Below are 25468 nucleotides of genomic sequence, written 5' to 3'. Positions count from 1 at the left end.
TATTTAATGCATGGATATTGGTTAAATTGTGAACTTTTTTTATTGTACAAAGTTACTCAAGTGCAAAAAATAATAAATTTCATGTACAGTAACACTGATATAAAATTCTCGGCTCTAATAAGGCTTATTACTTACGTCATATCTTATGTTTGCAGCGCGATCTTTCACAAATTTCTGGTTAACTTAATGGGAAGCGCTATGATTGGACGGTGCACAGCACGTTGACCCCCCCCTTCTTTGCTAGGACCGATTCCTGGTCCGAGCATGCACTGCAATGTACGGACCGGCCGCGGGTCTCCTCACCTTTAACCCAACAGTCTTGTAGCCATATATAATGCTGTTGGGTTTAGGTCAGGAAGACCCCACAGTCCATTCCCAGACCAAGAAACAATTTTGGGTTAGCACAGGATTATATGGTGCGGTTCACATGAAAAACAGGAGGTCACAGTATTACGGCCATTTATATGGCTTTCTGAAGGAGTCTATACTTGTACTGTAAAGAATCCTGCAGCCACTTTAATTGCTCCAATAGGATAAAAAGAGTCCAGGGTGGAGTGCATGGTGCCATAAATTAAATCTGTCAGCAGACTTTTGCTATGTAACATGATTTTGGAACTGAGATCCTGAATCCAGCGATACTTTAATTTTGATACAATCCCTGTTTTTTTCTATTCTGCAGACCTGATACTGCTCATAATGCTGAGCCCTGTATAATCCCACCCACACCACTGATTGGCAGCTTTCTGCCAATGAGTGCTGGGGGGCGGGGTTACACATATCAGTTGGACTAGGATGCAGGAGACCCCTTGTCCTGCTGATAAAACACTGATTGTATTGAAACTGAAAAACACAGTCTAGTAAATGACTAGGGTTGCCAACTTTTTTCTGGCCGGTTTATCAAAAAAAAAAAAAAAAATCACAGATGTGTTGGAAAACCATAATAAATCATTGACTATAAATGATAAATGTTTACAGTCCACAATGCCGATATAATCAGAATCAGCTATTTTCATTGTAACAGATTAATTTGCCAGTAATTATCCTTTTAAGTTACAAAAATGACCTATTTTTACGGACAGTCCTGGAATTTTTAGACTGTTGGTAACCCAGTACATGACACATTGCTGGAATCAGGGTCTCAGCCCCTACATCATTCTGCTCTCATTACATAGCAAAAACCTGCTGACTGATTCCCTTTAAATAAGACTCCTCTCTATCCTAAAACTCTGCTATGGCCCCTGTATAAGGATAATAATCACATTGTAGTGATGCTATTAGTCCCTTTCACATAAAAGCCGGAGGGTTCACTGAAGTCCGATCCTTATACTGAGTGGTAATAAAAAAATTGTCCTTTAAAATACAAAATCTGGAAAGATGTACCAAAAAACCTGAAGTTGCTGGGAGTCGTCATCTGCAGGCGATACGCGTCTATATTGTGTGACCGGTCCACAGTCATACGGCTGCTGGACGTCTCCTCTTCACGTTCTTTACATCTCCTCTATTAAAAAAAAATACAAAATTCCTTCCCTCTTCACAGTAATCACATCTGTGGGGTCCAGCGTTCACCACAAATATCCACAGGGGCAGGAAGGAAAACATTTCCACTAGTCATCAGGAGGAAACCATCAATCGGAGTCCGAGTCTGTGTCTTCATCTGAAAGGAGCACAAGAGTCACTGGAATAAGAAGCATCGTACAATGGCAAGAGGATTTGTTTTGTTTTGTTTTTTTTAAAGAATTTGACAATTTCCTTGTTACGGTCTATTGTTATGGACAATCTGGGACCAGTGCTATAATCACATTGTGTTGTCCCTGGAGGCTAGGTATACAAGGATCACAAGACCCGGCCTCAGTGCAGCGTCTCCTGTGCCAACTGAGTCACATATATGCCTATGAGGGAGGATGGAAGCCCTGGTGGCCAGAGAGATCTGACACAAAAATCCGGCTTCCCTGCGGTGACCGACAGGAGCCGGATCGCCGGTGACAGCCACTAAATTCTCCTAACGGCTCTCATTGGGCGTAAAACTCCAGAGTTCAGGGGACGAAACCCCGCCCACCCACGGCTAAACCCTGACACTTACAACGGACCAATTAGATTGAGTGGGCGGGGTTTAGCCGTGGGTGGGCGGGGTTTCAGCGGCGTTACTATCATCTTAAATATGTGTTCGCCTGGGGTGAACATATATTTACTAGGAGCCAAGAACGAGCCGGCTCTTTTTGGTGGGCGGAACCATGGGAACCAGATCACCAAGAAGAGCCGGACTGCCCATCACTAGTGCCAACTCAGTCACATATATGCCTATGAGGGAGGACAGGAGCCCTGGTGGCCAGAGAGGAGCCCTGGTGGCCAGAGAGGAGCCCTGGTGGCCAGAGAGGAGCCCTGGTGGCCAGACAGGAGCCCTGGTGGCCAGACAGGAGCCCTGGTGGCCAGACAGGAGCCCTGGTGGCCAGACAGGAGCCCTGGTGGCCAGACAGGAGCCCTGGTGGCCAGACAGGAGCCCTGGTATACAAGGATCACAAGACCCGGCCTGAGCGCAGTGTCTCCTGTGCCAACTGAGTCACATATATGCCTATGAGGGAGGATGGGAGCCCTGGTGGCCAGAGAGGAGCCCTGGTGGCCAGACAGGAGCCCTGGTGGCCAGACAGGAGCCCTGGTGGCCAGACAGGAGCCCTGGTGGCCAGACAGGAGCCCTGGTGGCCAGACAGGAGCCCTGGTGGCCAGACAGGAGCCCTGGTGGCCAGAGAGGAGCCCTGGTGGCCAGAGAGGAGCCCTGGTAAACAAGGATCATAAGACCTGGCCTGAGCGCAGCGTCTCCTGTGCCAACTGAGTCACATATATGCCTATGAGGGAGGATGGGAGCCCTGGTGGCCAGAGAGGAGCCCTGGTGGCCAGACAGGAGCCCTGGTGGCCAGACAGGAGCCCTGGTGGCCAGACAGGAGCCCTGGTAAACAAGGATCATAAGACCTGGCCTGAGCGCAGCGTCTCCTGTGCCAACTGAGTCACATATATGCCTATGAGGGAGGATGGGAGCCCTGGTGGCCAGACAGGAGCCCTGGTACACAAGGATCACAAGACCCGGCCTGAGTGAAGGGTTTCTTGTACTGACTATCTTACATATATGCCTATGAGGGAGGCCAAGAGCCCTGGTGGCCAGGCGTGGAATTTCAATCCCAGCATGGACCACGTTTCACGTTTCAGATGCCTTCACACACTTTCGATTCTGTTGCGGAACGTTTTGCAACTTTTCCGTTCATCTGAATCAAACCCAGTTCAGAATACCGGAACGGATTTTCAGTTGCAGGAATTTCTGCGACAAAATCTGCAGCATGAGAATTCGGGCCAGAGACTGCATGATATTCAGGCTGCTTTTATCTAGAAACAGCGCCCCCCTTGTCAATAGGTTTTGTCTTGTATTGCAGCTGAAATATAACCAAGCTGCAATAGGAAAAAGAAAAAAAAAAAAGATTCATTAATATAACATTTAATTTCTGAACCCCCTTCTATTCCTTCCTCTCGTGTCTACTACGGATCACGTCATCCTCCGTCGTTCTCTGCCAGGAAAGGTTAATAGTGGCTGCCGCTCTCGTACTACCGTACGTGGGCCGCACGGGGCAGGGATGACCGCTGATATAATTGAATCCTTCCTGTTTTGCTCTGCATAATCTGCTTCATTTCAGCACCGCACCCCACCCCCCCCCCCCACTGTCTGATCAGACCCCGGCAGCCGCTTACATCCGGTGACTAATTAAATATATGCGAGAGGCCACAGAAAAACCATCTCCGGGAAAAGATCATCAAGGAGGTCACACAAGAAATATCTGTGCCTTCCATAACATATTTCCGGACACTTTCCGACCAGATGAAGCCGGAGGCGTCTTGTGTCCTTTCTCCAAAGCTCATGATAAAGGCACCCATTGATCGTAGGATTTAGACTTCACGGGACAGTAGTCCAATGGCCACATCAGTAGTCCGTGGCTGCTGGACCATAGCTCCTACCTGCCGGCGTCCATGCCATAGGTTGCCTAAATATTGTCCTTGTCCATCGAGGAATCTGTAGGACATCATCCAGACATGTCTCCAAGAAGGCCCTTACCTGGACTCCAGCTCATCTCACGTACGTACCTTCATCTGATTTCCGTCGCGGAGGTTCTTCATCGGCAGAATCTCCCTTCTTTAAGAATTCGATCAGGTCGTTAAAGATAATGTAGAAGTCAAACGCGTAGACGATGGTTGCAATGAAGCCAAGCACCTGGGATGTAAGAGGAGCAGAACAGGTCAATGTAGAGTCATGCTCGAGCCATAAAATTGAAGAAACTGATGGATTCCTGGGGTTCCCACCTATGAATCCGGAGAATGGGGCTCTAGAGGTTGAGCAAAAGTTCCACCTCTCAATTCATTGTCACCTCTATGGGATTCCAGGAAAAAGTCGAGTGCTGAGCTCACATGTCTCATCAGTCCTATAGACAATGAATGGAACAGGTGCGCTTGCCCAATCTCTGGATACCTAGGGTTCAACATAATGGATCCCCTTGAGAAACAATTTATGTAATACAGATGTCTGTGAAACATGGTCCGTGTACAGACCATGATCTACTGCGGCCCTCCAGACCCAAATGCAGCAGCAAGATGGGGGTCCGGAGACCCACGGCCAGTCCGGACATCAGCCTTATAGGCATATATTGAGCTGGGGGGGGGTCTGGAGACCCACGGAAAGCCCTGACATCAGCCTTATAGGCATATATTGAGCTGGGGGGGGTCCGGAGACCCACGGAAAGCCCTGACATCAGCCTTATAGGCATATATTGAGCTGGGGGGGGTCCGGAGACCCACGGCAAGCCCTGACATCAGCCTTATAGGAATATATTGAGCTGGGGGGGTCCAAATACCCACGGCCAGTCTGGACATCAGCCTTATAGGCATATATTGAGCTGGAGGGTCCAGAGACCCACGGCCAGTCCGGACAGCAGCCTTATGGGCATATATTGAGCTGGGGGGGTCCGTCCAAAGACCCACAGCAAGCCCCGACATCATATATTGAACTTGGAGGGTCCAGAGACCCACGGCCAGTCTGGACATCTGCCTTATAGGCATATATTGAGCTGGGGGGTCCAAAGACCCACGGCAAGCCCCGACATCATATATTGAGCTTGGAGGGTCCAGAGACCCACGGCCAGTCTGGACATCAGCCTTATAGGCATATATTGAGCTGGGGGGGGGCCCCAAATACCCACGGCCAGTCTGGACATCAGCCTTTTAGGCATATATTGAGCTGGAGGGTCCAAAGACCCACGGCCAGTCCGGACATCAGCCTTATATGCATATATTGAGCTGGTAGGTCCAGAGACCCACGGCCAGTCCGGACAGCAGCCTTATGGGTATATATTGAGCTGGTAGGTCCAGAGACCCACGGCCAGTCCGGACATCAGCCTTATAGGCACATATTAAGCTGGTAGGTCCAGAGACCCACGGCCAGTCTGGACATCAGCCTTATAGGCATATATTGAGTTGGGGGGGTCCAAATACCCACGGCCAGTCTGGACATCAGCCTTATAGGCATATATTGAGCTGGAGGGTCCAGAGACCCACGGCCAGTCCGGACATCAGCCTTATAGGCATATATTGAGCTGGAGGGTCCAGAGACCCACGGCCAGTCCGGACAGCAGCCTTATAGGCATATATTGAGCTGGGGGGGGGGTCCAAAGACCCACAGCAAGCCCCGACATCATATATTGAGCTTGGAGGGTCCAGAGACCCACGGCCAGTCTGGACATCAGCCTTATAGGCATATATTGAGCTGGGGGGGGTCCAAATACCCACGGCCAGTCTGGACATCAGCCTTTTAGGCATATATATTGAGCTGGGGGGTCCAAAGACCCACGGCAAGCCCCGACATCATATATTGAGCTTGGAGGGTCCAGAGACCCACGGACAGTCTGGACATCAGCCTTATAGGCATATATTGAGCTGGGGGGGTCCAAAGACCCACAGCAAGCCCCGACATCATATATTGAGCTTGGAGGGTCCAGAGACCCACGGCCAGTCTGGACATCAGCCTTATAGGCATATATTGAGCTGGGGGGGGTCCAAATACCCACGGCCAGTCTGGACACCAGCCTTTTAGGCATATATTGAGCTGGGGGGTCCAGAGACCCACGGCCAGTCCGGACATCAGCCTTATATGCATATATTGAGCTGGTAGGTCCAGAGACCCACGGCCAGTCCGGACATCAGCCTTATATGCATATATTGAGCTGGGGGGGTGCAGAGACCCACAGCGAGCCAGGACATCATGCTTTGTACAAGGACCGTGTTACACTGACGTGTGAATTGGGCCTTAATTCTCGGCTAGGAGATCACTTTGCCATGGGGAGAGCGGAGTAAGCAGCTACCAGACATCTTGGAGTAGCTTTTCTCCTGAGAAAAGCATTAGCATATCCTTTATTCCCCCCAACATCATGTTGGCTGTCCCCCATATACATTTCTCAGCCAGTTTTAATGGAATTGGTCAACTTTAATCTCTAGTTTTGATAACCCGTAACCCCCACATTTCATAAAGAGCAAAACTGAACTATATACTAGACCCTTTAAGAGTGTAATATGGAGAATAGAGAACTCACCGCAGCAGCTTTCGATGCTCCACAGGAATATTTGGACACGGCCACGAGCGATATCACAAAATATATGATGGCGGCAGAGACGCAGCGGATGAAGTCCTAGCAGAGACAGAGAGCCACGTGAGCGGGGGGCACGGGGTGAGGTTAATGCACCGTAATCCAAACATACAATGGAGCCATGAATCACCGGCCTCGAGATCTGTCACAAGGTAACAGTAATATTTAGTCTGGATGGATCTCTTCACCATCCCCCCCTCCCCAACTGACAAAGACAAAGCGGTGAAGACAATCCAGGCCCGCGAGTCCGGGGATCTGATGTGCAGATTTATTTTATCCCGTACACACGAGATGGCGGGGGACGAGACTATTCTGGCAGCGGCTTGTCTCCCCTAAAAACAAGGCGGCTTCACTCCCCTAATATCATCTATCGGGTGGAGTCGGGAGCCCCCTATACAGATCACATGGCCAACTCACCTAATGTGTCTGAGGGTCTACAATTAATAATGCTGAACCCAAAATAAACACTAATCTGATCCTCCTTCAGTTTCTGACTCCAGAGGAGACGTCAGCACTTCCACCTCCAAAACTGCTGTAACACTCGCTTTACATTATTATTATTTATTTATTTTTTTCAGAAAATGATGGTTAATGGAAATTTCTAGTAAACTTTGCATATTAGTTACTTAAAACAACAATGATTTACTGGACGTCAGGGAACAGAAAGTCTTTAAAGGGTTGACCACTGTGTTATTATTTCAAAACGTGCACATGGTGGTCTTAAAGGATTTTTATGGTTTCAGTACACCCCCCCCCCCACACACACACACACACACACACACACACACACACACACACACAGTACAATACCCTCACAGCACATTCCCCCCACACACAGTACGAGGTCCCCACAGTACATTCCCCCCCACACACAGTATGATATCCCCACAGCACATTCCCCCCACACACAGTATGATATCCCCACAGCACATTCCCCCCACACAGTATAATGTCCCCACAGTACATTCCCCCCACACACAGTACGAGGTCCCCACAGTACATTCCCCCCCACACACAGTATAATGTCCCCACAGTACATTCCCCCCCACACACAGTATGATGTCCCCACAGTACATTCCCCCCCACACACAGTATGATGTCCCCACAGCACATTCCCCCCACACACAGTACGAGGTCCCCACAGTACATTCCCCCCACACACAGTACGATGTCTCCACAGTACATTCCCCCCACACACAGTATGATGTTTCAACAGTACATTCCCCCCACACACAGTATGATGTCCCCACAGCACATTCCCCCCACACAGTATAATGTCCTCACAGCACATTCCCCCCACACAGTATAATGTCCTCACAGCACATTCCCCCCACACAGTATAATGCCCCCACAGTACATTCCCCCCACACACAGTATGATGTCCCCACAGCACATCCCCCCCACACACAGTATGATGTCCCCACAGCACATCCCCCCCCACACACAGTATGATGTCCCCACAGTACATTCCCCACACACACAGTATGATATCCCCACAGCACATTCCCCCCACACACAGTATGATATCCCAACAGCACATTCCCCCCACACAGTATAATGTCCCCACAGCACATTCCCCCCACACACAGTACGAGGTCCCCACAGTACATTCCCCCCCACACACAGTATGATATCCCCACAGCACATTCCCCCCACACACAGTATGATATCCCAACAGCACATTCCCCCCACACAGTATAATGTCCCCACAGCACATTCCCCCCACACACAGTACGAGGTCCCCACAGTACATTCCCCCCCACACACAGTATAATGTCCCCACAGTACATTCCCCCCACACACAGTATAATGTCCCCACAGCACATTCCCCCCACACACAGTATAATGTCCCCACAGCACATTCCCCCCACACACAGTATAATGTCCCCACAGCACATTCCCCCCACACACAGTATAATGTCCCCACAGCACATTCCCCCCACACACAGTATAATGTCCCCACAGCACATTCCCCCCACACACAGTATGATGTCCCCACAGCACATTCCCCACACACACAGTACGAGGTCCCCACAGTACATTCCCCCCACACACAGTACGAGGTCCCCACAGTACATTCCCCCCACACACAGTACGATGTCTCCACAGTACATTCCCCCCACACACAGTATGATGTTTCAACAGTACATTCCCCCCACACACAGTATGATGTCCCCACAGCACATTCCCCTCACACAGTATAATGTCCTCACAGCACATTCCCCCCACACAGTATAATGCCCCCACAGTACATTCCCCCCACACACAGTATGATGTCCCCACAGCACATCCCCCCCCACACACAGTATGATGTCCCCACAGCACATCCCCCCCACACACAGTATGATGTCCCCACAGTACATTCCCCACACACACAGTATGATATCCCCACAGCACATTCCCCCCACACACAGTATGATATCCCCACAGCACATTCCCCCCACACAGTATAATGTCCCCACAGTACATTCCCCCCACACACAGTACGAGGTCCCCACAGTACATTCCCCCCCACACACAGTATAATGTCCCCACAGTACATTCCCCACACACACACAGTATGATATCCCCACAGCACATTCCCCCCACACACAGTATGATATCCCCACAGCACATTCCCCACACACAGTATAATGTCCCCACAGCACATTCCCCCCACACACAGTACGAGGTCCCCACAGTACATTCCCCCCCACACACAGTATAATGTCCCCACAGTACATTCCCCCCCACACACAGTATAATGTCCCCACAGCACATTCCCCCCACACACAGTATAATGTCCCCACAGCACATTCCCCCCACACACAGTATAATGTCCCCACAGCACATTCCCCCCACACACAGTATAATGTCCCCACAGCACATTCCCCCCACACACAGTATAATGTCCCCACAGCACATTCCCCCCACACACAGTACGATGTCCCCACAGCACATTCCCCCCACACACAGTACGATGTCTCCACAGTACATTCCCCCCACACACAGTACGATGTCTCCACAGTACATTCCCCCCACACACAGTATGATGTTTCAACAGTACATTCCCCCCACACACAGTATGATGTCCCCACAGCACATTCCCCCCACACAGTATAATGTCCTCACAGCACATTCCCCCCACACAGTATAATGTCCCCACAGTACATTCCCCCCACACACAGTATGATGTCCCCACAGCACATCCCCCCTCACACACAGTATGACGTCACCACAATACATTCCCCCCCACACACAGTATGATGTCCCCCAAACAACTTGCTTCACACTTCGTGCTCTAATGACTGAGCTCATCTCTGCTGTTCTGTAGATCTTCAGTTTGTACATAGACAGAATGCTGAAGCAAGGACTTTTTGGCTCCTTGCTGCACTTTAAATGCTCAACTGTGTGTGGTGTCCATATGACACAGATGCAATTGAGAATTTGAATCTTTCCCATGACGTCCTTGGGCAGTGTCTCAAATTCGAGACTGTCCCACTGGAGCTGGGAAGGCTGGGCAGTATGCTTTTGGATAACGCCACATAATATTGCATCGCGGGAAAGACTATTCTCCTTATGGAGACCTGACAAACCTAGAAGTCCCCTCACTGGCAGCCAGACTGGTTTGTCAGGTCTCCATAAGGAGAATAGTCTTCCCCATGGTCCCCACATAGCTTTTCATAAACCAGATCAGATACCCACACTTTACACTGACGAGGGGCAATCACCTCGAAACACAGTGTCTGCAAATTGGGATTCTGATCTGGTATAAATCCTAAGTCTTATGAAAATGCTTGTTTAAAAAGACACTTTTGACTTTTAGGATTGCTACTTCCAATAGGTGGCGCTAGAGTTTGTCTCCTTCCTCACTGGAGGGATAATTTGGACAATATTGCATGACATATGTGATAAAATATATGCAATATATTTGTGAACCTTGCTCGGGGACAACACGTGTGACTATTTTGAAATTTCATACCTCTTGCCATCGCCTGGAGGAAAAAAAAAAACAAAAAAACAAAACAAAAACTAAAGAAATGCAACATGTTATAGTCAGAGCTGCACTAATCGTCACCAGACGTGGAGGGGGAAGCAGAGCCGCAGTATGGAAAGTCCCCAGATGTAGGGCACTTACCAGCAGCGGCCAGAAAACTCCTTTCAGCTGTTCATTTAGTTTTGTGGAATAGGCAAAGAATGTGAAGAGAGCCCAGAGGAATTCTATGAGCGGAACAGTCATGAGAGCCACGGCCGTCGAGGCCACGTAACAGATGAATGTGATCAAGGACACCACCTGCGAAGGAAATGGAAAAAGAGATCAATCAACATGGGAAATGCAGAAGCGGGCGACATATATACCACAAATGTGTGATAAAACAAGAGTCAGAGCACTGCTGATGAGGGGGCGGCAGGGTGATGAGGACGGTGGGCTTTTTAGAACAGGTTTCTCCCGTGCTTCCTCAATATTCTGGAATTTGCTACCCTAAAATGAGGCTCTAACCAGATTGCTTTTGAGAGTCAGGATGATGTTAGAGCCTCATTTTAGGGTAGCAAATTCCAGAAGATTGAGGAAGCATGGAAGAAACCCTGGCGGTAAAGCTGAGTGGAGAAGGTCTTGTGAGGATTGGGGAGAGAAGTATGGAGGGGACAGGTCATGGATGGCCTGGTATTATCGCTTATGTCTTATGTACGCAATGGATGGAGTAACAAGAGGCGAAATGGGAACATTACGTAGAACACAAGGGGTAGCGGTGGTTTCCTGCATTGTGACCCCCTCAAAAACCATGGTTCCAAATGGCTTTTTTAGGGACCAAAAAGACACCCAAGTACAAGGCTTTTATTTTTCATGACGACCACATAGAGGATGCGATCATCTCAGTATCACGAAGATCGAAAAATTGCCCAGAAGAGATGATCGCCACCATAAGTTATTCTATACATGCGATGGTTAAATGAGCGGAAATGAGGGTGGGCGGCAGTGCTCGATGTGTGACCCCGGATTCACGGGCTGCGTTATGTCAGATCCACCCTCCCAGATCATCCATAACGTCATCCACAACTCAACATTTCTGCTGCCGCTCCCCACAAATCTGATCATCCCACAGCGGTCACCCAGCTTTCCCAGAAAGCAGCAGATTTTGTCGTTGCATGCCGCCCCCTGACCTCATGCCCCACCATCCTGGGCAGGGTGCGGACATTCATTATCTAATACCCCCCCCCAGGGTCTTGTACAGAGGATGCCTTCTCCATCTGGACTGGAGGGAGTAAACTCCTGGGGACACATGATGATTGCATTAAGTGGCTGCGGAAGAATAATGAGATTACAGATCAGAGATAAGACGGCATCACATGGGGCGCTTATATCAACTGCACAACACTTGGAGGAGCAGTGTCTATAGAGACTGTGTCCTCTATGCTCTAGATTTGATAAATCTGCCCCAAAAATCACAAAAGCCGCACAACACAACGAGTATTATGCATGGGTGCACTACTAATTATATAAGATATACACAATACCCACCGGGCAGCAACAGCTGAACTAGCCCTATATACAGCACGAGCCCCCCACACAGGCCCCCTATATACGGCGTGAGCCCCCACACAGGCCCCCTATATACGGCGTGAGCCCCCACACAGGCCCCCTATATACGGCGCGAGCCCCCACACAGGCCCCCTATATACGGCGCGAGCCCCCACACAGGCCCCCTATATACGGCGTGAGCCCCCACACAGGTCCCCTCTATACGGCGTGAGCCCCCACACAGGCCCCCTATATACGGCGTGAGCCCCCACACAGGCCCCCTATATACGGCGTGAGACCCCACACAGGCCCCCTATATACGGCGTGAGCCCCCACACAGGCCCCCTATATACAGCGCGAGCCCCCACACAGGCCCCCTATATACAGCACGAGCCCCCACACAGGCCCCCTATATACAGCGTGAGCCCCCACACAGGCCCCCTATATACAGCACGAGCCCCCACACAGGCCCCCTATATACAGCGTGAGCACCCACACAGGCCCCCTATATACAGCGCGAGCCCCCACACAGGCCCCCTATATACAGCGCGAGCCCCCACACAGGCCCCCTATATACGGCGCGAGCCCCCACACAGGCCCCCTATATACGGCGCGAGCCCCCACACAGGCCCCCTATATACGGCGTGAGCCCCCACACAGGTCCCCTCTATACGGCGTGAGCCCCCACACAGGCCCCCTATATACGGCGTGAGCCCCCACACAGGTCCCCTATATACGGCGTGAGCCCCCACACAGGTCCCCTCTATACGGCGTGAGCCCCCACACAGGCCCCCTATATACGGCGTGAGCCCCCACACAGGCCCCCTATATACAGCATGAGCCCCCACACAGGCCCCCTATATACAGCGTGAGCCCCCACACAGGCCCCCTATATACAGCGTGAGCCCCCACACAGGCCCCCTATATACAGCACGAGCCCCCACACAGGCCCCCTATATACAGCGTGAGCACCCACACAGGCCCCCTATATACAGCGCGAGCCCCCACACAGGCCCCCTATATACGGCGCGAGCCCCCACACAGGCCCCCTATATACGGCGCGAGCCCCCACACAGGCCCCCTATATACAGCGTGAGCCCCCACACAGGCCCCCTATATACAGCATGAGCCCCCACACAGGCCCCCTATATACAGCATGAGCCCCCACACAGGCCCCCTATATACAGCATGAGCCCCCACACAGGCCCCGTATATACAGCATGAGCCCCCACACAGGCCCCCTATATACGGCGCGAGCCCCCACACAGGCCCCCTATATACAGCATGAGCCCCCACACAGGCCCCGTATATACAGCATGAGCCCCCACACAGGCCCCCTATATACAGCATCAGGCCTATACAGCCTCCTACGTACAGTAAGAGCCTCCACACAATCCCCCTATGTACAGTATGAGTCACCTCATAGCCCGCTATATGAAGTATGAGCCCCCACACAGGCCCTCTATATACAGCATCAGCCCTTATATACAGTATGAGCCGCAACATAGTCCCACACATTCTCCTAATATATAGTAAAGCCCCAACACAGTCTCCTTATACACTTTTTGACCCCTGACCTAGCCTCTTTATATACAGTATGAGCCCTAAAATAAACTCCTTCTGCAGAGTAAGACCCCCACATAGCCCTCTAAATACAGTATGAGCGCCAATATACAGTATGAGCATACCTCCCAACCATCCCGGATTCTGCGGGACTTGCACGATTTATCAGGGCTGTCCCGCACTCCCGCGGCTCACAGCTGATGTCCCGGCTCCTCCCCTCAGTGAAGTGAATAAATTAAATTAAATTATCATCGGCTCTGGATTTTCAGGGCGGCCAGGACTTGAACTCGTGGAACTGTGAGTTCATTGTTTCAAAGGCAGCAGCTCTAACCACTGAGCTACTGCCTGTATTGAAAGCAATGGGAAGATTTTGTTATCTTGACCTCTATACTGCAGGTGAGACACCAGAAGCAGATTATTCAGCTGCAAAGAGGGATGGATGAATGGAGAGATAGAGGGAGGGATGGATGGATGATAGAGGGATGAATGGAGGGATAGAGGGAGGGATGGATGGATGATAGAGGGATGAATGGAGGGATAGAGGGAGGGAGGGATGGATGCATGGATGATAGAGGGATGAATAGAGGGATGGATGGATGGATGGATGATAGAGGGATGAATGGAGGGATAGAGGGAGGGATGGATGGATGATAGAGGGATGAATGGAGGGATAGAGGGAGGGATGAATGGAGGGATAGAGGCAGGGATGGATAGATGATAGAGGGATGAATGGAGGGATAGAGGGATGAAAGGAGGGATAGAGGGAGGGATGGATGGATGATAGAGGGATGAATGGAGAGATAGAGGGAGGGATGGATGATAGAGAGATGAATGGAGGGATGAATGGAGGGATAGAAGGAGGGATGAATGGAGGGATAGAGGGATGAAAGGAGGGATAGAGGGAGGGATGGATGGATGATAGAGGGATGAATGGAGGGATGAATGGAGGGATAGAAGGATGGAGGGATAGAGGGATGAATGGAGGGATAGAGGGAGGGATGAATGGAGGGATAGAGGCAGGGATGGATGGATGATAGAGGGATGAATTGAGGGATGAATGGAGGGATAGAGGGAGGAATGGATGGATGATAGAGGGATGAATTGAGGGATGAATGGAGGGATAGAGGGATGAATGGAGGGATAGAGGGAGGGATGAATGGAGGGATAGAGGCAGGGATAGATGGAGGGATAGAGGCAGGGATGGATGGATGATAGAGGGATGAATGGAGGGATGAATGGAGGGATAGAAGGAGGGATGAATGGAGGGATAGAGGGATGAAAGGAGGGATAGAGGGAGGGATGGATGGATGATAGAGGGATGAATGGAGGGATGAATGGAGGGATAGAAGGATGGAGGGATAGAGGGATGAATGGAGGGATAGAGGGAGGGATGAATGGAGGGATAGAGGCAGGGATGGATGGATGATAGAGGGATGAATTGAGGGATGAATGGAGGGATAGAGGGAGGAATGGATGGATGATAGAGGGATGAATTGAGGGATGAATGGAGGGATAGAGGGATGAATGGAGGGATAGAGGGAGGGATGAATGGAGGGATAGAGGCAGGGATGGATGGATGATAGAGGGATGAATGGAGGGATGAATGGAGGGATAGAAGGAGGGATGAATGGAGGGATAGAGGGATGAATGGAGGGATAGAGGGAGGGATAGAGGGAGGGATGGATGGATGATAGAGGGATGAATGGAGGGATAGAGGCAGGGATGGATGGATGATAGAGGGATGAATGGAGGGATAGAGGCAGGGATGGATGGATGATAGAGGGATGAATGGAGGGATACAGGGAGGGATGAATGGAGGGATAGAGGCAGGGATGGATGGATGATAGAGGGATGAATGGAGGGATAGAGGGAGGGATGAATGGAGGGATAGAGGCAGGGATAGATGGATGATAGAGGGATGAATGGAGGGATGAATGGAGGGATAGAGGGAGGGATGGATGGATGATAGAGGGATGAATGGAGGGATAGAAGGATGGAGGGATAGAGGCATGAATGGAGGGATAGAGGGAGGGATGAATGGAGGGATAGAGGGATGAATGGAGGGATAGAGGCAGGGATGGATGGATGATAGAGGGATGAATTGAGGGATGAATGGAGGGAGAGGGAGGGATGGATGGATGATAGAGGGATGAATGGAGGGATGAATGGAGGGATAGAAGGAGGGATGAATGTAGGGATAGAGGGATGAAAGGAGGGATAGAGGGAGGGATGAATGGATGATAGAGGGATGAATGAAGGGATGAATGGAGGGATAGAGGGAGGGATGGATGGATGATAGAGGGATGAATGGAGGGATAGAAGGAGGGATGAATGGAGGGATAGAGGGATGAATGGAGGGATAGAGGGAGGGATGAATGGAGGGATTGAGGGAGGAATGGATGGATGATAGAGAGATGAATGGAGGGATGAATGGAGGGATAGAAGGAGGGATGAATGGAGGGATAGAGGGATGAAAGGAGGGATAGAGGGAGGGATGAATGGATGATAGAGGGATGAATGAAGGGATGAATGGAGGGATAGAGGGAGGGATGGATGGATGATAGAGGGATGAATGGAGGGATAGAAGGAGGGATGAATGGAGGGATAGAGGGATGAAAGGAGGGATAGAGGGAGGGATGGATGGATGATAGAGGGATGAATGGAGGGATAGAAGGATGGAGGGATAGAGGGATGAATGGAGGGATAGAGGGAGGGATGAATGGAGGGATAGAGGCAGGGATGGATGGATGATAGAGGGATGAATTGAGGGATGAATGGAGGGATAGATGGATGGATGGATGGATGATAGAGGGATGAATGGAGGGATAGAAGGAGGGATGAATGGAGGGATAGAGGGATGAATGGAGGGATAGAGGCAGGGATGGATGGATGATAGAGGGATGAATTGAGGGATGAATGGAGGGATAGAGGGAGGAATGGATGGATGATAGAGGGATGAATGGAGGGATAGAAGGAGGGATGAATGGAGGGATAGAGGGATGAAAGGAGGGATAGAGGGAGGGATGAATGGATGATAGAGGGATGAATGGAGGGATAGAGGGAGGGATGGATGGATGATAGAGGGATGAATGGAGGGATGAATGGAGGGATAGAAGGAGGGATGAATGGAGGGATAGAGGGATGAAAGGAGGGATAGAGGGAGGGATGGATGGATGATAGAGGGATGAATGGAGGGATAGAGGGAGGGATGGATGCATGGATGATAGAGGGATGAATGGAGGGATAGAGGGATGGATGGATGGATGATAGAGGGATGAATGGAGGGATAGAGGGAGGGATAGAGGGAGGGATGGATGGATGATAGAGGGATGAATGGAGGGATAGAGGGAGGGATGAATGGAGGGATAGAGGGAGGGATGGATGGATGATAGAGGGATGAATGGAGGGATGAATGGAGGGATAGAGGGAGGGATGGATGGATGAATGGAGGGATGAATGGAGGGATAGAGGGATGAATGGAGAGATAGAGGGAGGGATAGAGGGAGGGATGGATGATAGTGGGATGGATGGATGATAGAGGGATGGATGATAGAGGGATATATAGATACACGACAGATAATAGATAGATAGAGATAGAATCATAGATAGATAGAGGGATAGAATCATAGATAGCTAGATAGATAGATAGATAGATAGATAGAGAGATAGAATCATAGATAGATAGATAGAGAGATAGAATCATAGATAGATAGATAGAGGGATAGATAGATAGATAGATAGATAGAGGGATAGAGATAGATAGATAGATAGATAGATACTGTATCTCAATGTTGGTGAAAGAGTCAGATTCATTTGTTCCCATAAAACTACTATAAAGAAATGAGGAAAAAAATACAAATACAATTTTTTTTTTTTTTTTATCTTCACCACCTTGGATTCAAACCAGCAACGTTCAAAACTTGTGTCCAGCAACCTCCTGGCTTTCCTAGCTGCTCTAGCTGTTGAGCCGCTAGGATTGATGATGTCAGAGGGAGGATTTCACATAAATGAACCTACAATGCAGCCTCTTACACAGCAGATTACACAGGACACAGCTACATTGTACAGAGCAGCATCTCTATCGCCTGTATTCTGGAGGGAGAGGAAAAGAGGATTTTTTTTTTTTCTAATAAAGTTACTAAAAATAATAAAAAAAAATAGAATAATGTAATTTTATTGCACTTTTTTATAAAATAATAAACATCACAAATCAGCAAATAACATGGACATATTTGGTGTCCCTGTAATCGTAATGACCTGAACAACACAGCGATCAGGTTATTTATGGGGATCGGTAAATGGCGGGAAAAAAAAGGCGCAATTTATTATTTTTCTTTATTAAAACCCATAAAAAATGTAATAAAAATGGATCACTGAGGCCGTGTTCACACATAGCGTAAATGCGGCATTTTTTCTGCAGGTGTCCGCGCCACGAGTGCAATAACAATGTTCTCTGATTATTGCGTGTTTGCGGTATTTTTTATGCATTGTTCCCCTTATTTGATACATGTTTGTTGCTGATGTGAATCCTGAAGCTTATAAAGAAAGAAACACCAAATCCGCACAGTTCAGCGGCGTCTTTCCACGCACCAGGGGCAGAGATTTCAGGACGTCTCATCCACTTTGCTTGGACAATTAGTCCATATTCACATGTAGTGTAAATGCTGCATTTTTTTCTGCTGTTTCTTTGCACATTTATTCTGCTGTGTGTAATTGTCCAAGTAAAGTGGATGTGATTCCATGAAAAGATGCTGCTGAATTCTGCGGTTTTCGGGGGGGGGGGGTTCTCTGGAGGTTTCTATGTGGAGCTTAAAAAATGCAGGAAAAAGCTTCTCTGTATGATAAAAACACTTAAAAACGCAGATTCACATCTGAACCAAAAAAACAGAGAAGATTGTTATTGTGTAGTTTGGTGCAGACAGAAACAAAAAGAAACAGAATTTATGCAACGTGTGAACACGGATTGATAGGCACAAATAAGCAACATGTCATATAGTGACACATAGAAATATAAAAAAATTCTGACTGCTATAAATATGAATGAACAGTCCGGGGCATCTGCTGAATGACCCTTACTGCTAAATGGGTGTGGCTAGGGGTGTGGCTAGGGGCGTGGCCAAAATTTGCCGCGGCGCGCTGCGCGCGCCGCATACTTTGTCCCTCTTTCCTTTCTTGAAAAGTTGGGAGGTATGAGTATGAGATCTCAAATACCCCTCTATAGTGTATTAGCCCCCTATATACAGTCTGAGCCCCCACATGGATTCCTCATACACAGTATGAGCTCTGTATATAGTATGAGCCCGCACAGTCCCTGTATACAGATAACAGCGATATCAGGTCGCTGAAAGAAAGAAAGGATGCAAGAAATGGACATACGGATCATCTGAATGCAATGCTTTCCGCAGGATCGGTGGTTATATAATGAGTATAGGCTCCTCCTATATCGTGATGGCGATATAAGGATTGGTCAGATGAATGTCAACATGCCCCATCCTGTTCTCCAAGATAAGCAGGTGCTGGAGGTGTCTGGGCAGATCCCAGATCCATTACATTCAATGCACCTTTTTACGTGTTCTTTTTATATGTGAAACTGGCCTTACTCTACTTCTACTGAGAACGCATGCACGCTCCACCACACTGATCATGCATGTATCTGGGTAGGTCTGGAGAGGGCGCTGTTGGCTGACAACTACGGAATATCTGATCAAAACATTAAAAAAATTGACCCCCAAACTCATGGAGCATTGGGTGTTGCCTTGACCAGTCCCCTGCCCCCCAGAATAGTGATGGCTTCAGTCCCGCATTCACAAGCACTGCTCAGATTGAGGACAGTTTTATCATTTTTTTTTAAATAAATAAAGAGATGCAGTTTGGGTGTAAGGACCCCCCCCCCCTCCATACACAGAGGGAGCCCCCTGGGTACCAGCCTGCACTCCCCCACTTGGGTGTGAGGACCCCCTCCTCCATACACAGAGGCAGCCCCCTGGGTACCAGCCTGCACTCCCCCACTTGGGTGTGAGGACCCCCTCCTCCATACACAGAGGCAGCCCCCTGGGTACCAGCCTGCTCTCCCCCACTTGGGTGTGAGGACGCCCTCCTCCATACACAGAGGCAGCCCCCTGGGTACCAGCCTGCTCTCCCCCACTTGGGTGTGAGGACGCCCTCCTCCATACACAGAGGCAGCCCCCTGGGTACCAGCCTGCACTCCCCCACTTGGGTGTGAGGACCCCCTCCTCCATACACAGAGGCAGCCTCCTGGGTACCAGCCTGCTCTCCCCCACTTGGGTGTGAGGACCCCCTCCTCCATACACAGAGGCAGCCCCCTGGGTACCAGCCTGCTCTCCCCCACTTGGGTGTGAGGACCCCCTCTCCTCCATACACAGAGGCAGCCCCCTGGGTACAGCCTGCACTCCCCCACTTGGGTGTGAGGACCCCCTCCTCCATACACAGAGGCAGCCCCCTGGGTACCAGCCTGCACTCCCCCACTTGGGTGTGAGGACCCCCCTCCTCCATACACAGAGGCAGCCCCCTGGGTACCAGCCTGCACTCCCCCACTTGGGTGTGAGGACCCCTCTCCTCCATACACAGAGGCAGCCCCCTGGGTACAGCCTGCACTCCCCCACTTGGGTGTGAGGACGCCCTCCTCCATACACAGAGGCAGCCCCCTGGGTACCAGCCTGCACTCCCCCACTTGGGTGTGAGGACCCCTCTCCTCCATACACAGAGGCAGCCCCCTGGGTACAGCCTGCACTCCCCCACTTGGGTGTGAGGACCCCCTCCTCCATACACAGAGGCAGCCCCCTGGGTACCAGCCTGCACTCCCCCACTTGGGTGTGAGGACCCCCTCCTCCATACACAGAGGCAGCCCCCTGGGTACCAGCCTGCACTCCCCCACTTGGGTGTGAGGACCCCTCTCCTCCATACACAGAGGCAGCCCCCTGGGTACAGCCTGCTCTCCCCCACTTGGGTGTGAGGACCCCCTCCTCCATACACAGAGGCAGCCCCCTGGCTACCAGCCTGCACTCCCCCACTTGGGTGTGAGGACCCCCTCCTCCATACACAGAGGCAGCCCCCTGGGTACCAGCCTGCACTCCCCCACTTGGGTGTGAGGACCCCTCTCCTCCATACACAGAGGCAGCCCCCTGGGTACAGCCTGCACTCACCCATTCTGCCAGCAGCAGTTGTCCCTTCCTGGATGCCAGGAACTCCCTGGCCGGGATGAGTGCGCTCAGGGCGGATCTCCGGGGCCGCTCCGCGCACTCCGGATCATCCATGCTGTGTGCTGGCCAGGAGTGCTCTGTTTTTGGGAAGGGGAAAGGGGGGAGCGGAAACTGTGACAATGCGGAAACGTGCAACAAAAAAAAAAGTGCAGCATGTGTGAAAGTGAGCAGCCTTAACCCCTGCACCGCCGGAGCCACATCCTGTGCGCAAACCGCAGCGCACGATCCCCGGGGGCGCACTGACCCCTGATCCGGCTCCACACTGCGCTGCCCCCACACGATCAGGAATCTGGGAAAGCTGGGTGACTCCCTGAGGGATCAGTGCTCCACCCTTCCCAATAACAGACACCCTCATCATCAGAGTATTTTTTATGTGGATTTTCTGGCAGAAAAAAAAACATCCTGAAAACTGCAGAAAAAGATTTTACATTTTATTCTGCTCCTGAAATATGGAGCTTTTTTTTCTCCTCCCCCCTAAACACAAAAAACCTAAAGAATTGGCACAACACTTCTTATTCCAAGTGGAAAACAATATTTACAGTCTGGGATCAGACGAGTAAGAAAAAAGGTCCAGTTTTCATCCGGAAAAGAAAAATAAACAAATAAATAAACAACTGTTTGTACATCAGCAAATTAAAATGGACAAGATGAAATGCGGCTTCTTAGGTTCTCAATTGGAACGTATCAATAAATATGGGATGGCTCAATATTATATGGATCAATAAATTATTATATGGATCAATAAATATGGGACACATGGCTGATCCATATAACATCAGATTTTTTTGGGGGGCCTGAAGATTAGAAAAGGCGAGACTCATCTGAAATGTGGAAATGAACAGCGCACGGTGCAAGATTTCCCTTTGAAATGAATGGGAGATACACTAAGATACACTAAGGGCATGTGCACAAATAAGACCTGCAATGTTTTTACTATAGGATCAGAAACACGGATGTGATTTTCCCTGAAGCAACTTTTTTGATGTTGTTTGTTTTTTTTTTACACTCTATTAGGGATGAGCGAACCCAAACGGTAAAGTTCGGGGCTCATAGCAAACAGCAGGTGTCCGAGTCTCGGACTTGAGAGCGGACTGTTACCAAAAAAGTTTGTGTTCGGAGTTTGGGCAATGCTCACCAATCAACGCGCTTTTCGGCATGGGGAAGGTGTCTGTACGCTGCTGTGCACAAAAGAAATAATAATAAAAAAAAAATGACGTGGGCTCCTCAAATTTTTGATAACCAGCGCAGGTAAAATAGACAGCTGCGGGCTGCAACCCTCAGCTGTCTGCTTTATCTTGCTTGGTTATCAAAAATTGGAGGCTGGAAAGGGCCCAATAAGTAACCATGGACCTTCCCAGCCTCATAATGCCAGCCCCCAGCTATCTGCTTTACTTTAATTGGTTATCAAAATTAGGGGGAACCCCAAGCATTTTTTTTTTAATTCTTTAAATAATTAAAAAAAAAAAAAATGGTGTTGGGTTCCCCCTAATTTTGATGACCAACAAAGGTAAAGAAGACAGCTGGGGGCTGGTATTATGAGGCTGGGATGGTCCATGATTATTGGACCCTTTCCAGCCTAAAAATAGCAGCCCGCAGCCACCCCTTAAGTGGCGCATCCATTCGGCTAGTTTCACACATTCGGCTTTTTGACGGATTGCCAGATTTGGCGCACTCCAGTACAGTGTATACAGTACAATGTCAGCGCAGCATTCTATCATGTGACCGGAGCATGTGACCTGGAAGTTGAGGGATGCCATTGTACTGTATCACACTGTACTGGAGTGCGCCAAATCTGGCAATCCAGTGAAAAGCCGGATGTGTAATACTAGCCTTAGATGCTCCAATTCTGGCACTTTGCCCGACTCTTCCCAACTACCGGTGTACGGTGGCAATTGGGTAATATTGTTTAAAGTTGATATCAGCTGTGTAGTGTCAGCCAAAGAGGTTAATAATGTAAAGGTGTCTATCAGACACCCCCATTAATAACCTGGCAAGTATAGAGTTAAAAGCACACATAGGGGGAAAAAAAAGGTTTATTTGAATATACACTCCCCCACATTCCCTCATTCACCAATTTATTACTACAAAATAAATCCTGGAAGTTCCTACATAATCCAAAGGAGTAATGTCCCACAGATTCCATTGAAACCTATGGGACTCCATAGGAATTCATGGATGTCGTAGGACGTTACTCCTTTGGATTACATTGGAACTTCCAGGATTTATTTTGTAGTAATAAATTGGTGAATGAGGGAATGTGGGGGAGTGTTTATTTAAATAAACTATTTTTAACTCTGTGTGTGTTTTTAACTCTACACTTGCCAGGGTAGTAATGGGGGTGTCTGATAGACGCCTATCCATTATTAACCCCTGGGCTTCCAATATCCCTTCACCACTGACATCAACCCCCAAAAGTATTACCCTGATTGGCACCGTACCAAGGTTATCAGGAAAAGTCGGGTGAAAGTGCTAGAATTGGCACATCTAATGGTTGCGCCACTTCTGGGGTGGCTGCGGGCTGCTATTTTTACGCTGAGAGGGGCCAAATAACCATGGGTCTTCCCAACCTGATAATACAAGCCCCCAGCTTTCTGCTTTACCTGAGCTGATTATCAAAAATAGAGGGGACCCAACATCTGTTTTTATTATTTATTCCCTATCCACATTTGTTTGCATGGCAATTGCCCACATTTTGCTGCCTTTTACAGCCCCCGAGCCCTTACTGATATAAAAACTAACACAAAGAGGAATATATTACGCCCAAAATATCAACAATTATTCACAGCAAAAAGAAGGCAACAGTTTTGACCTGCCCAGGCCAAAGAATCTAATGCACTGATAGGATATATATATAATAAGGATATAATTATAATAATAATAATATTATTATATAAATAATATAGGATGCCGCAAAACCCCTAAATAAAGATGGAGGCAACACAGGTGCAAAACATTATTACCAGCCCCCAGCTATCTGCTTTACCTGGGCTGATTATCAAAAATAGAGGGGACCCCACATCATTTTTTTTATTGATTACCTATTCACAATTGTTTGCAGGGCAATTGCCCCCATTTTGCTTCCTTTTACAGCCTCTGAGCCCTCACTGTGACCATTTTACAGCAGAGAAGTTTGGGTTTCCTTTGATTGGGGTCAAGTGTGAGTCCCGAAAGTTTAACTAAAGTCCAGCCAAACCCAGACATTCATGGGGCTGCTCATCTGTACACTTTATATATAAAATAGTAGCGGCATCTAAGCCGAAAGTGCCAGAAGAATGGACCGGAGTCTTCTTTTAACCGCTTTGTGGATTTCAAAGCCTGATAAGGTAAAAAAGCGAAAAAAGACGGACCATGCACAGAAAGTGGCTGTAACATTAGGCACTTGTCCAATCAGATTTAGATATGGTGTATGGATTGTGACATATGAAGAATAACGTAACATCCAGGACACTATCACAGAACCGGACGGACCCAATAAGTCAATAGGGTCTGGTCGGCACCTCCGGTATCTGTCATGCCCCGGATCTGACACTTGCTTTCCTGCTCATGTGATAGCCTGCAGGCTAGTGGAAACCATCAGCAAGCCCTACTGCAAGCCAACAATATCCCCATGGAAGTAAGCAGTTTTGTCAGTATATCAATATCACATTTTCTATTGCCCCAAAACTTCTGGTTACTTTATGTTTTCATGGTGTCAGCATTTTTTGCAGCTTCATTTCTTGGACACTAAAAAGAGGAACTCGCAGAGCGAGCGAGGAAGTGCCCAAATTATTAATATCCTGCCCGTCAGACCAGTGTGCGTTATAATGTGGCGTTTTCTGGCAGGAATCTTACTGAGATCTTTATTATATTATTACAGGATCTGTAACCGGTTTCGACCTTAAAGTTACCAGTGCTAATAACACTCATCGAAAGGTGCAAAGAGGCCAATAAATGGTTCCTAAAGGGTTAATCAGAGATCCCTGCTATGTGGGATTCTTTATGTGGTGTATACTAGGCCGTAGGGGCCAAAGATGGTACAGATTATAAAAGCCCTCCCTGTGCTGAACCCCAAAAGGCAGCAAAAGTGCAGAACCCCAAATAATAAGCACCGATATACAGTATACATAGAAAGGGCCAGGTTCTCAATTCTTTTGGTTATTGGGACATCTAGTGGCAGAAATATGAATTACAACCTGTGCAGTAATGAATGCAGGGCGCAGCATGACAGCACAATGTGGGATACTGACACACGCTACACCACTGCTCCCATAGAAGAGGATGGGGCGGGGGGGGGGGTCATACATTTCACTGCCACTCCCATAGAAGTGGACATAGCAAGGTTACACATTACACCGCTGCTGCCGTAGAGGTGGACAGAGCGAGCTCTCATATTACACCACTGCTCCCATAGAGGTGAACGGAAGGGAGCTGGGGTGTCACAATTAGACCACTGCTTCCATAGAAGGAGATGGAGTGGGTGGTCACACATTACACCACTGCTCTCATAGAGATGGATGGAGTGTGTGGGGGGGGGG

At 49.2% G+C, this 25468-nt stretch overlaps 1 protein-coding gene across 1 annotated transcript; it reads right to left on the bottom strand.

Annotated features, from left to right (window-relative positions):
• On the bottom strand, positions 1-21109 carry LOC142254688 (CKLF-like MARVEL transmembrane domain-containing protein 3). The gene is given in 6 exon segments (XM_075325882.1): positions 1-1654; positions 4123-4249; positions 6618-6713; positions 10789-10944; positions 20898-21053; positions 21056-21109. Coding segments are annotated over 6 exon segments (618 nt in total). The 3' UTR covers positions 1-1625.
• Positions 21110-25468: the final 4359 nt, after the last annotated feature.

This window comes from Anomaloglossus baeobatrachus, chromosome 10, assembly GCF_048569485.1.
Source record: "Anomaloglossus baeobatrachus isolate aAnoBae1 chromosome 10, aAnoBae1.hap1, whole genome shotgun sequence".
Taxonomy (NCBI): domain Eukaryota; kingdom Metazoa; phylum Chordata; class Amphibia; order Anura; family Aromobatidae; genus Anomaloglossus; species Anomaloglossus baeobatrachus.
The sequence above is the reverse complement of the archived record's forward strand: the minus strand, read 5'-3'. Positions and strand labels throughout refer to the sequence as shown.